General features: G+C 40.3%; 1 protein-coding gene across 1 annotated transcript in view; it reads left to right on the top strand.

The window, feature by feature from the left end:
- IQUB (IQ motif and ubiquitin domain containing) overlaps nt 1-12250 on the top strand; it is a 67873-nt gene that overhangs the window by 24412 nt on the left and 31211 nt on the right. The window contains exon 9 of the mRNA XM_073652040.1: nt 11354-11529. Within this exon, the coding sequence (XP_073508141.1) occupies nt 11354-11529 (176 nt within the window). The remainder of the gene's footprint in view (nt 1-11353; nt 11530-12250) is intronic.

Genomic DNA, 12250 nt, shown 5'->3' on the forward strand with positions numbered 1-12250 from the left:
TCTGGATTTGAACCTCCACAGGGTTTGTTTTTTATTCAAATCTGCATCATGTCAGTTCTTTCAGCGTTTTTCACCCGAAATGGGAAAGAAATACAGGGTAAAACACATTAAAAATGCATGCAAAACCTCAAGTTTTTTTGCACCTTTTTCTTGCAAACACTTTGTTTTTTTGTTGCAGAAATATCTGCTGCAAATATTGAATGTGTGCACATAGCCTAAGAGGCTGAGATGCAATACCACATACAACCTGTGGACAGGGCTGGCACTAGTTATGACAATAGCTGCTATGTTTTCAATACCCTTTTCAACCCCTTGAAAGTTAACAGCTCGTTCTGCCAGGCAAGGTGGATAGAGGGCACAGAGGGAATGACCAGCACCAGTTACACAAGTTGCTTCATTCATGTCTTTTGAAGTTGAGGAAATAGCCAAGCTGGTATTGACCCTTTGTTTCTCTTTGCCATTATTAAAGCAGTGATCTTCTGCAGTTGTACTGTTTATGAGGTGACCTTTGGTTTAGGTTCGATTAGCACATGTTTTTACAACCGTTGATCTTTATCTGTCCTGTTGAAAACTTTTTACAATAATCTATCAATACTATAACATTTTTATAATGTGCCAGTCATTTCTCCAGCAAACTTCTTCAAGTTAGTGCAGATGGTACCAACAAGCTTTGATTGATATCCTGAAAATAAAGATTTTTGGTACTCACTGTAAAATCTGTTAGACTTCATTGGAGGACACAGAGAACCATTGGATAGTCAGCTGCCACCTGGAGGCTGACACTATTATTACATTCTGATTTAAGATTCTCCTCCCCAGCAGACTATACCTCGCCTGCTAGCCTCAGGCTACCTCAATTTAGTGAGAAAACAGTAGGAGAAGCAAAAACATTAACCCCTTCACCCAAGCTTGAATTCTTCAACATATGCCAGTGATTCTGACACTGTTTTTTCGTGACACATTGTACTTTATGGTAGTGGTAAATTTAGGTCGATATTTCGTTCTTTTATTTGTGAAAATATCGTCATTTTGGCGAAAATTTAGCAATTTTCAAAATGTTTAGTTTTATGCCCTTACACAAAATAGTTATATCACACAAAATAGTTAATAAATAATATTTACCACATGTCTACTTTACAACAGCGTCTTTTTTGAAACAACTTTTTTTTTTGTTAGGCAGTTAGACGGATTCACAGAATTATATTGCATTGGGCTGAGTCAATGGAAAATTATCATTTTTTCTACTAAAATCTTGCTTTGGCCCAAGTTTATAATTTTCAAAAGTGTTAAAAGGAGAAATTGAATGGTACAATTTGTTATCAATTTCTCCAGAGTACGCCAATACCCCATATGTGGTCGAAAACTACTTTTGAGGCACAGTGAGAAACCAAAGACAAGAAAAATACCCAAATAATTAAAAGTAAATATATAAATCGCACAGTGCAAAAATAATAATAAATAATAAAGGGTATTTAGTTAACATAATTTTGATCAAAATAATGTAAAAGCTGTCCCGCCACTTCACGGCATCCCTTGTGGGACAGTCCTAACTCTAATATTAAAAACCTTACCATTTGTCAAGTGACATACATATGGACAAGGGCAGAGAGACTGGATCCCTGGTGCAAGCATAAAACCGAGGCAGGATCAGCGTCCCAGCCTAGACAAAGGGCGGCCACACCCTTTTATATGCACTAAAGCATACTAACTGCAAAGAAAAAACCTGAAGGTGTGAACGGAGAGTGGTGGTCATGGGGGATTCCCTGTTAAGAGGAACAGAGGCCGCTATCTGCAGACCAGACATAACCTCAAGAGAAATGTGCTGTCTTCCAGGAGCAAAAATTAAAGATGTGTCTGACAGGATATCAAGACTCTTCAGACCTACAGATCACTACCCATTCCTGCTAATACATGTGGGGACAAATGACACCGCAAGAAAGGACCTGGAAACCATCTGCAGTGACTTTGAAGACTTAGGCAAGAAAGTGAAAGAATTGGGAGCGCAGGTGGTCTTCTCATCCATCCTCCCAGTGGATGGCCATGGAACAATGAGGTGGAATAAGATTCTAGAGGTGAACAACTGGCTACGTCGATGGTGCCGTCAACAAGGATTTGGATTTCTGGATCACGGAATGAATTACCTATACGATGGACTACTTGCTAGAGATGGGGTGCACCTTACGAAGACTGGAAAACATGTATTTGGAAGTCGCCTTGCTGCACTCATCAGGAGAGCTTTAAACTAGAACAATGTGGGAAGGGAAGCAAAAGGCCAGAAAAAGCCATACAGCTGACAAATACTATTGAGATCTCTGCTACTGGAAGTGGAAAGGAAGAACAAAGACAAAACAATTTAAATAATAAAAATATGGGAGGAAGAGAAACCAATCACAAACTAAAATGTTTTTATACAAATGCACAAAGCATGGGCAACAAACAAGGAGAATTGGAACTACTAATGCAGGAAAAGGAATATGATGTCATTGGAATCACTGAAACTTGGTGGGACGATACACATGATTGGAATAAAAGGCTAAAAGGATACAACTTATTTGCAAGAAACAGACTTGATAAACGAGGAGGAGGTGTTGCATTGTATGTTAGAAAAGCGTATATCTGCACAGAGATGGAAGCTTCAGAGACTGGGAGTTCTGTGGAAACTGTTTGGGTAAGAATACAAGGAGAGAACAACGGAAAGGACACCATTGTAGGCATTTACTACAGGCCACCTGGGCAAGCTGAAGATATGGATGAACTCTTTATGTATCAAATGACCAAGTTCTCCAAAAAATATGACGTAGTGGTCATGGGAGATTTCAACTATCCAGACATTTGTTGGGAATCTCTCTCAAGTAAAACTAACAGGTCAAGCAAATTCTTATCCTCTCTTGCTGACAACTTTATCTTCCAAAAGGTAGGGGAGAAAACAAGGGGATCTGCTACTTTGGATCTAATCCTTATAAACAGGGAGGAAATGGTTGAGGAGGTAAAGGTGGCTGGGACCCTAGGAGGCAGCGATCATGCTATTATAGAATTTTGGATAACTAGAGGAGGAAGACATGTGAAGACTCAAACTTCAAGGTTAGATTTTAGAAAGGCAGATTTTAAGAGACTCAGAAAGAGAATAGGAGGGATCCAATGGCTGGATGTCCTTAAGGACAAAAATGTCCAGGAAGGATGGGAAATTTTTAAAAATGAGATTCTCAAAGCACAATCGTTAACAATCCCGAAAAGTAGGAAGAATGGGAAGCATTTAAGGAAACCAGGATGGATGAACACAGAACTTAAACACATGCTAAAAAGAAAGAAAGAAAAGTTTATTAAATGGAAAGAGGGAGGCATATCTAAAGAAGATTATAATGCAGTCTGCAGATCCTGCAGGGCACGTATCAGGTTAGCTAAAGCTGACAATGAATTAAGGCTTGCAAGAGATGTCAAAAGCAATAAAAAAGGATTTTGGGGGTATGTCAAAAGTAAAAGAAAAGTCAAAGATGCTATAGGATTTTTACAGGATGAAAATGGAGAAATGGTAAGAGAGGATGTTGAGAAGGCCGAACTTTTTAATTCCTATTTTGCATCTGTTTTCTCTCAGAAAGAAAATGTAACATCAACTGATCCTCACTGTCCTTTCAAAGGAATAGAAGAATCCAAGTTATCTGTAAACAGAAAGATTGTGAGGGAATATTTAGCTAACATAAATGAGTTCAAGTCTCCAGGTCCAGATGAATTACACCCCAGAGTACTGAAGGAGATCGTAGAAGAAATTTTAGAACCACTCTCCATAATCTTTGAAAATTCTTGGAGAACAGGAGAAGTCCCAGAAGACTGGAGAAGAGCAAATGTTGTTCCTATCTTCAAAAAGGGGAAGAAGGTGGACCCAGGGAACTATAGGCCGGTGAGTCTGACTTCTATACCAGGAAAGATCTTTGAACAAATTATTAAACAACATGTATGTAAGTACATGGATAAGAATGAAGTGATTAACCAGAGTCAGCATGGGTTTGTAACTAACAAGTCATGTCAGACTAACTTAATTTCCTTCTATGACAGAATCACTGACTGGGTGGATCAGGGAAATGCTGTAGATATAGTATATCTTGACTTCAGCAAAGCATTTGACAAAGTATCTCACACCATCCTTATTGAAAAAATGACCAAGTATGCAATGGACCAGGCAACTGTTAGGTGGATTCATAACTGGCTTAGTGATCGGACTCAAAGGGTGGTTGTAAATGGCTTCACATCCAGCTGGATGAATGTCTCAAGTGGGGTACCACAGGGCTCCGTCCTGGGACCTGTATTGTTCAACATCTTTATCAATGATTTAGATGAAGGAATTGAGGGTAAACTGATTAAATTTGCTGATGACACAAAGCTAGGAGGGATAGCTAATACTAGAGAAGAGAGAGAGAGGATTCAAAAAGACCTAAATAAACTGGAGCAGTGGGCAGCAAACAACAGAATGGTTTTTAACAGGGAAAAATGCAAAGTACTACATCTGGGCAATAAAAATGAAAAAAATGAAAAAAGCATATACAGAATGGGAGGAATAGAGCTAAGCAACAGTACATGTGAAAAAGACTTAGGTATACTAATAGATCATAGACTGAACATGAGTCAACAGTGTGATGCAGCAGCAAAAAAGGCAAATACAATTCTGGGATGTATTAACAGAAGCATTCAGTCTAGATCACATGAAGTCATTATCGGTCTTTACTCCTCTTTGGTCAGACCTCATCTGGAATACTGTGTACAGTTTTGGGCACCACATTTTAAAAAAGACATAGACAAACTGGAGCAAGTTCAGAGAAGAGCGACCAGAATGGTGACTGGTCTGCAAACTATGTCCTATGAGGAACGGTTGCAGGATTTGGGAATGTTTAGCTTGCAAAAAAGAAGACTGAGAGTAGACTTAATAGCTGTCTACAAATATGTCAAGGGCTGTCACATTGTAGAAGGATCATCTTTATTCTCATTTGCACAAGGAAAGACTAGAAGCAATGGGATGAAACTAAATGGGAGGAGACACAGATTAGATATTAGAAAAAACTTTTTGACAGTTAGGGTGATTAATGAGTGGAACAGGCTGCCACGAGAGGTGGTGAGTTCCCCTTCAATGGACGTCTTCAAACAGAGGCTGGACAGACATCTGTCTGAGATGATTTAGTGAATCCTGCTTTGAGCAGGGGGTTGGACCAGATGACCCAGGAGGTCCCTTCCAACTCTACCATTCTATGATTCTATGAACTGGAACATAAATTGATGTGCATGCAAAATGTAAATGCATGTTCACACAAGGCCATTAAACAGAGAGAAACCAAAGACAAGAAAAATACCCAAATAATTAAAAGTAAATATATAAATCGCACAGTGCAAAAATAATAATAAATAATAAAGGGTATTTAGTTAACATAATTTTGATCAAAATAATGTAAAAGCTGTCCCGCCACTTCACGGCATCCCTTGTGGGACAGTCCTAACTCTAATATTAAAAACCTTACCATTTGTCAAGTGACATACATATGGACAAGGGCAGAGAGACTGGATCCCTGGTGCAAGCATGAAACCGAGGCAGGATCAGCGTCCCAGCCCAGACAAAGGGCGGCCACACCCTTTTATATGCACTAAAGCATACTAACTGTACTAACGGTTTTTAATATTAAAGTTAGGACTGTCCCACAAGGGATGCCGTGAAGTGGCGGGACAGCTTTTACATTATTTTGATCAAAATTATGTTAACTAAATACCCTTTATTATTTATTATTATTTTTGCACTGTGCGATTTATATATTTACTTTTAATTATTTGGGTATTTTTCTTGTCTTTGGTTTCTCTCTGTTTAATGGCCTTGTGTGAACATGCATTTACATTTTGCATGCACATCAATTTATGTTCCAGTTCACACCTTCAGGTTTTTTCTTTTGAGGCACAGTGCAGAGCTCAGAAGGGAAGAAGCGCCATATTACAGTTCAGATGTTGCTGTAATGGTTTGAGGGTGCCATGTCACATTGGCAGAGACCCTGAGGTGCCAGAACAGCGGGCCTCCCCATAAGTGACCCCATTTTACAAACTACACCCCCTGGTGAATTCATCTAGGGGTGCAGTGATCATATTGACACCACATGTGCCTCGCAGAATTTTTTTATCATTGGGCGATGAAAATAGAATAGTTACATTTTTACCACTAAAATGTTGTTTTAGACCCAAATTTTTAATTTTAATAAGGGCTAATAGGAAAAAATGGACCTGAGAGTTTGTTGTTCAATTTCTACTGAGTGCGCCAATACCCTACATGAATTCTGGAAATACTTTTCAGGCACAGTGCAAAGCTCAGAAGGGAAGGAGCCTCATATTATAGTGCAGATTTTATTGTTATGGTTTGCGGGTGCCATTACCCACTGGAAAAGCTCCTGAGGTGCCAGAATAGCAGAACCCCCCCTTATAAGTGACCCCATTTTACAAACTACACCTCTCAATGAATTCAACTAATATTTGTCACAGAATTTTATATAATTGGGCAGTAAAGAAAAAATAATTATATTTTTACCACAAACATTTTCTTTTAGCCCAAGAGTTTACATTTTCACATGGGAAAATGGGTAAAAATGGCACCAAAATCTGTCACATAATTTCTGCTGAACATGGAAATACACCATGTGTGGCTATACCGTACTGCTTAGCTACATGGTGAGACTCGGGAGGGAAGCAGCGCTATTTGACTCCTGGAGCACAGATTTTCCTAGAATAGTTTGTGGACTCCATATACAGGGTCTCTAAGTGCCAGAAGAGCAGAATCCCCTCTCAAGTGGCCTCATTTTGGAAACTATACCTTGTGATGACACAGCATTTATTCTTAATTATGCCAGATATATTGTTCAGTAGGTCAAAGGACATGAGCCATTGTTCATATGAGCCTTTACGGTTGATTCTTGCTGTATGTTAATCTGTGGAATGCCTTCTGATTAGGAATTGTATCAGCCCCCTGCAATTTACTAGTCTACAGACCTTGGAGGACAAATATGCAGGTTAATGGAACAATCAATGTTTGTCAACTTGTTGAATGCCTGCTGATTACATATTATATCAGCCCTATCTGACCATGATGTATAGGCACGTTAAATGTCGAGAAGGGGTTAAAGGAGAAGATCAAATTACACCCTGAGAGAAAAACGTAAATGCATGCCAAGACTTGCATCTGCCGAAGTAAAGGTGTGAACCTTGTAAAACTTTGAAAAGATATGTACAGATAACCAAGTAGCTGCCTTACAGAGTTGCAGGACTGATACCTGGTGATGAACTGCCAGGGAAGCTCTCACTGCCCGCATTGAGTGTGCCTTAACCCTAAAAGGAGAGTCCCTGGCCTTCGCTTTGTAAGCCTGAATGATGGCCGTTCTAATCCAAAGAGCAGTAGTTGAATTAGAGGTGGCCAGGCCCTTGCGAGGGCAGTCTGGTATGACAAATAAGGAATAAAACCTTCTGAATCGGCAGTGGCTGATAAATAGCATTGTACAGCCCTGGCCACATCCAAAGCCTTCTCGATAGGATGAGAAAGTGCAGAGCAAAAGCAAAAATGGTTTATGCGTAACCTAACGACTAAGACAGGTCCGTCCCATCTGACGCTAAACAAAACTGAGAGCCTGAGGCTATCAGGCGAGGTATAGTCAGCTGGGGTGGAGCCATTTGGACTGTAATAACAGTGTCAGCCTCCAGGTGGCAGCAGACTATCCCATGGTTCCCTGTCTCCCCCAATGACCGAGAAATGATTTTCAGTGATTCAGAATCTGAATGTGTATACACAGCCACTTGAGAATGTCTTTACTTTGATTTACATTTTGAAAGAAACCTTGTGTCAGGTTGCAGGTGAACAAGTATGACTCATCTCATTGCAAAAACTATTAGTGTTTAGTGGAAAGCATATTAAAAAATGCCATTGCACTGCTATGATATTACATTTTGTACCATTATTGCAATTCTGCTGTTTTTACTTTCAAGATTCCGCAGTCTATTAAGACGACCCAATAAATACAAAATAAGTACACTTATACATATACTATAGAAAGAACAGAAAGCTGAAACAGAACAAGAATGGTGATATTTTTACTGGGGGTGTGAACCTTTTCCCTTGTTTGACATTTACCAATTATAAGCACGAGGCGTCATGTAGGGAAAAAAATCCCCGCCCCTAGATAAGCTTAGAGCAAGGCTTTCTCCTGTTTGAGAGACGTAATGACAACCAGCCCTGTTCTTCTCCATGATCTCTGCAGTTAGTGTGTAGCATAGTGCAGAATTCTGTGTATTATAAATACTTTCATTTCAGCAGTCAGTGTGAGGGATGTGGGATACAGCAGTGCTGAGTGTGATTACAACTACTTCTAGCTTTCATCTCAGGATAGTCAGTACTCCCCTTTCCTCCACGCTAACTGCCATGTGATGAAAGATGGAAGTGTTTATAATCATACTTAACTCTGCTGCTTCCCCACTCTGCCACTGGTGTGAGATGATATATAGAAGTGTTTCACTCAGCTCTGTTGTATCCCTCTTCCCCCACACTGACTGTTGTGAGATGAAAGTGATTGTAATCACACTCAGCTCTGATGGACTTCTTTTTGTAGAACAAGTTTTGAATGACACCATCCATTTTATTTTGCGTTGTACTGGAAGATGGGGAAAAATATTGGCGAAATTGCAAAAAAGTGCAATTCTGCAATTGACTTTTGGGTTTTGTTTTTACAGCATACATTATATGGTAAAAATGACCTAGCAATATAATTCTTCAGATCAGTATGATTGCAGCAATTATAAACATTCATCATTTTTTTTTATTTAGGTGGTGAAAACAAATTCAGAAATTTGTTTAAAAATGTTGCCATTTTTCAAAAAACCCCAAAATTTTCAGTAGATGGAACTGTGTATGGGCTTTGTTTATGCACCCTTTGTTGATTTTTATTGATGCAATTTTGGGGTACATTTAATGTTTTAATCCCTTCTTTATTGCATTTTTTTGCGGTGTTGCAGCATCTAAAAAATCAAATTTCTGACATTTTGATTTTTTTTCTCACTACAGTTATACCAATTAAGGTACAGTATTTTTCGAACTAAAATACGCACTTTTTTCCTCCAAAATTTTGAGGAAGTGGCGGGGGTGTCTTATAGTTCGAACTGTGCCCATACTCTATACCTGTGGCTGTGGGTGGTGGGGTGTGAGTGGAGCGGCAGCGAGGGATGAGCGGAGCACAGGAGGCAGCAGCCACCTGCTGCAGCCTATGCTGTGCCAGCTGCTAAAGAAAATGAATATTCACTGCTCCCCATGCCCTTTAGCGTGGAGAGCAATGAATATTCATTTTCCTTAATAGCGCGCACACTGTAGCCGCAGCGCAGCTCCTGCTGCCGCTCTGTGGTCTGTATGCCCACTATTAAAGACCATGAATATTCACTACAATCCACTCCTATGGGTTGTAGTGAATATTCATGGTCTTTAATAGCGGGCACACAGACCACTGGCCGCAGCAGGAGCCACACTGCGGCTACAGTGAGCATGCTATTAAGGAGAGTGAATGGTCACTGCTCCCCACGCACACAGTTCTGGCGCGGGGAGCAGTGACTATTCCTGCTCAGCATCTCACACTGTGTGAGGGTGCATGGCAGTAACTCCATGCACAGCTCACACAGTGAGAGTGTCGGCAGCAGAGCGGGACGCAGCACTGGAGGAGAGAGGAGGTGAGTATAATTGTTTATTTTTGTGTGTGCAGCGTGATGGGGATCAGGGGGTGCCAAGCATACCAGGATGGGGATCAGGGGGTGCCTTGCCTACCAGGATAGGGGATTGGGGTGTCATGCATACCAGGATGGGGATCAAGGGTGCCATGCATACCAGGAAGAGGGATGAGGGGTGCCATGCATACCAGGAAGAGGGATGAGGTGTGCCATGCATACCAGGAAGAGAGATGAGGGGTGACATACATACCAAGATGAGGGGGGGCATGCATACCAGGATGAGGATTGCCATGCATACCAGGATGAGGGGGGCATGCATACTTGGATGAGGGTTGCCATGCATACCAGCATGAGGGGTGCCTAGCATACCAGGATGAGGGGTGCCATGCATACCAGAATGGGGATCAAGGGGTGCCATGCATACCAGGATGGGGATCAAGGGGTGCCATGCATACAAGGATGAGCGATTGGGGTGCCATGCATACCAGGATGGGGGATTGGGGTGCCATGCATACCAGGATGGGGGATTGGGGTGCCATGCATACCATGTTGGGGATGAGGGGTACCATTCATATCAGGATGGGGGCCACATATAACAGGAAGGATGGGGCCATATATACCAGGATGGCGGATATTAACAGAATTGAGGGACATTATTCCTATAAAAGTGTCAGCAGCAGGTTCCCTCCCCCTTAACAATGCATCATGACCACATTTTTTGCTTACATTTTTTTTCTATTTTCCGCCTCTAAAACCTAGGTTGCATCTTATAGTCCGAAAAATACGGTAATTAATTTTATCTTTTATAGATCAGACTTTTGTAGATATCACATACAATATAGATATTTTTTAATTCCTTTATTTTTTAATGGGGGAAAAGAAGGTTGATTCGAATGTTGATATATATATATTTTACATATTTAAAAACTTTTTTTTCACAGTATTTGTTAGCTCTCTTAAGGGACTTGAACCTGCGATCGACTGATTGCTTATACTATATATAGCAATACCATAATATTGCAGTATATAATATATATCATGGTCTACTATGGCCTTACCTTCAGAGGAGCACCACCATGTCAGGTATGGGGGTCTTCAGCAGATCCCGGCTTTCATGGCATCCCATCGACACCCTGCAATTGTGTTGTGGCAACACCAATGGGGCACTGTTAATGCTACTGTCCCAGATTGACTGCAGTGATGTAGAGGTTAACAGCTGTTGGCGGAGCTCAACTTCACTTGTGGCTGTTAGAGGCAGATGATGGCTGAATAACACAGCCATCATTTGGCAGGAAAGATGCAGGCTCAGCTCCTGCACCCCCATCAAAGTCAGGAGGCAACCTGACATAATAGTATGCCATACATCAGAAAAGGGTTAACATGCTAAAACTGGTGAAAGGTCCTCTCTAATGGGGTTTTAGTATAATAAAACCCTTTTTTCTATTTACTTGTATGTTTTTTTTAAATATAGAGCTCTGTTTAAGAAAAAGATTATGCTGTTGCTTTTAAAAATAATTTTAAAAATAGTTTATATTTAAATTAGATTTTCTACTCCGTGATTTTCATTTTTACATATATTTTATATTCAATTAATAATAATTGTATGCTGAAGAAAATGTTGTTACTGTGTTTTTTTTAGTATGGAGAAAAGAAGAGGTGGAGCGAATTAATCAAATCTATAGTGGTGCTGAAAGGAAAGCGGCCCTTTGTGCTCTTCTGGAACAAGAGACTCAATTGATCAGCTCCATTGGCAGGCACAGAATAGATGCAGGTGAAGAGAACCAGCAGAAAGCTATACAAAATCTTCTAAATAAGGTCTGTACTTCCACACTTCATGTATGAGTGGGAGGTTGATTTCTCAAACTGTATTTTTCCTGCTTTTTTATCGTTTTTTTTTTTTTGCACCGAAACACTGCAACAAGATGTTGATACTATGTCAGCATTGGAGACAATAACAAACACCGGGTGCAGTAGCGGAGGCTCAGCACTGGACAAGGGAAGGATGAGGATAGCAGAGTGTTTTGTTTTTTTTAAAACAGACTGCAGTCAGGGGACTGTGGCTTTTACGAAAACGGTAAACACCTGTAATAATAGGCCTACTAATAATGTAATATTTAAAGAAAAATATCAAACATATAAAATGAACTATATTATATACCACTTAAACGGTAGTTTTCTTGTATCCATTGACAAACACACTGCTCAAAAAAATAAAGGGAACACTTAAACAACAGCATATAACTCCAAGTAAATCAAACTTCTGTGAAATCAAACTGTCCACTTAGGAAGCAACACTGATTGACAATCAATTTCACATGCTGTTGTGCAAATGGAATAGACGATAGATGGAAATTGTTGGCAATTATCAAGACACCCTCAATAAAGGAGTGGTTCTGCAGGTGGGGACCACAGACCACATCTCAGTACCATTGCTTTCTGGCTGATGTTTTGGTCACTTTTGAATGTTGGTTGTGCTTTCACACTCGTGGTAGCATGAGACGGACTCTACAACCCACAGAAGTTGCTCAGGTAGTGC

This window comes from Phyllobates terribilis, unplaced genomic scaffold, assembly GCF_046119375.1.
Source record: "Phyllobates terribilis strain yellow unplaced genomic scaffold, ASM4611937v1 Scaffold_11__3_contigs__length_659146591, whole genome shotgun sequence".
Classification (NCBI taxonomy): Eukaryota; Metazoa; Chordata; class Amphibia; order Anura; family Dendrobatidae; genus Phyllobates; species Phyllobates terribilis.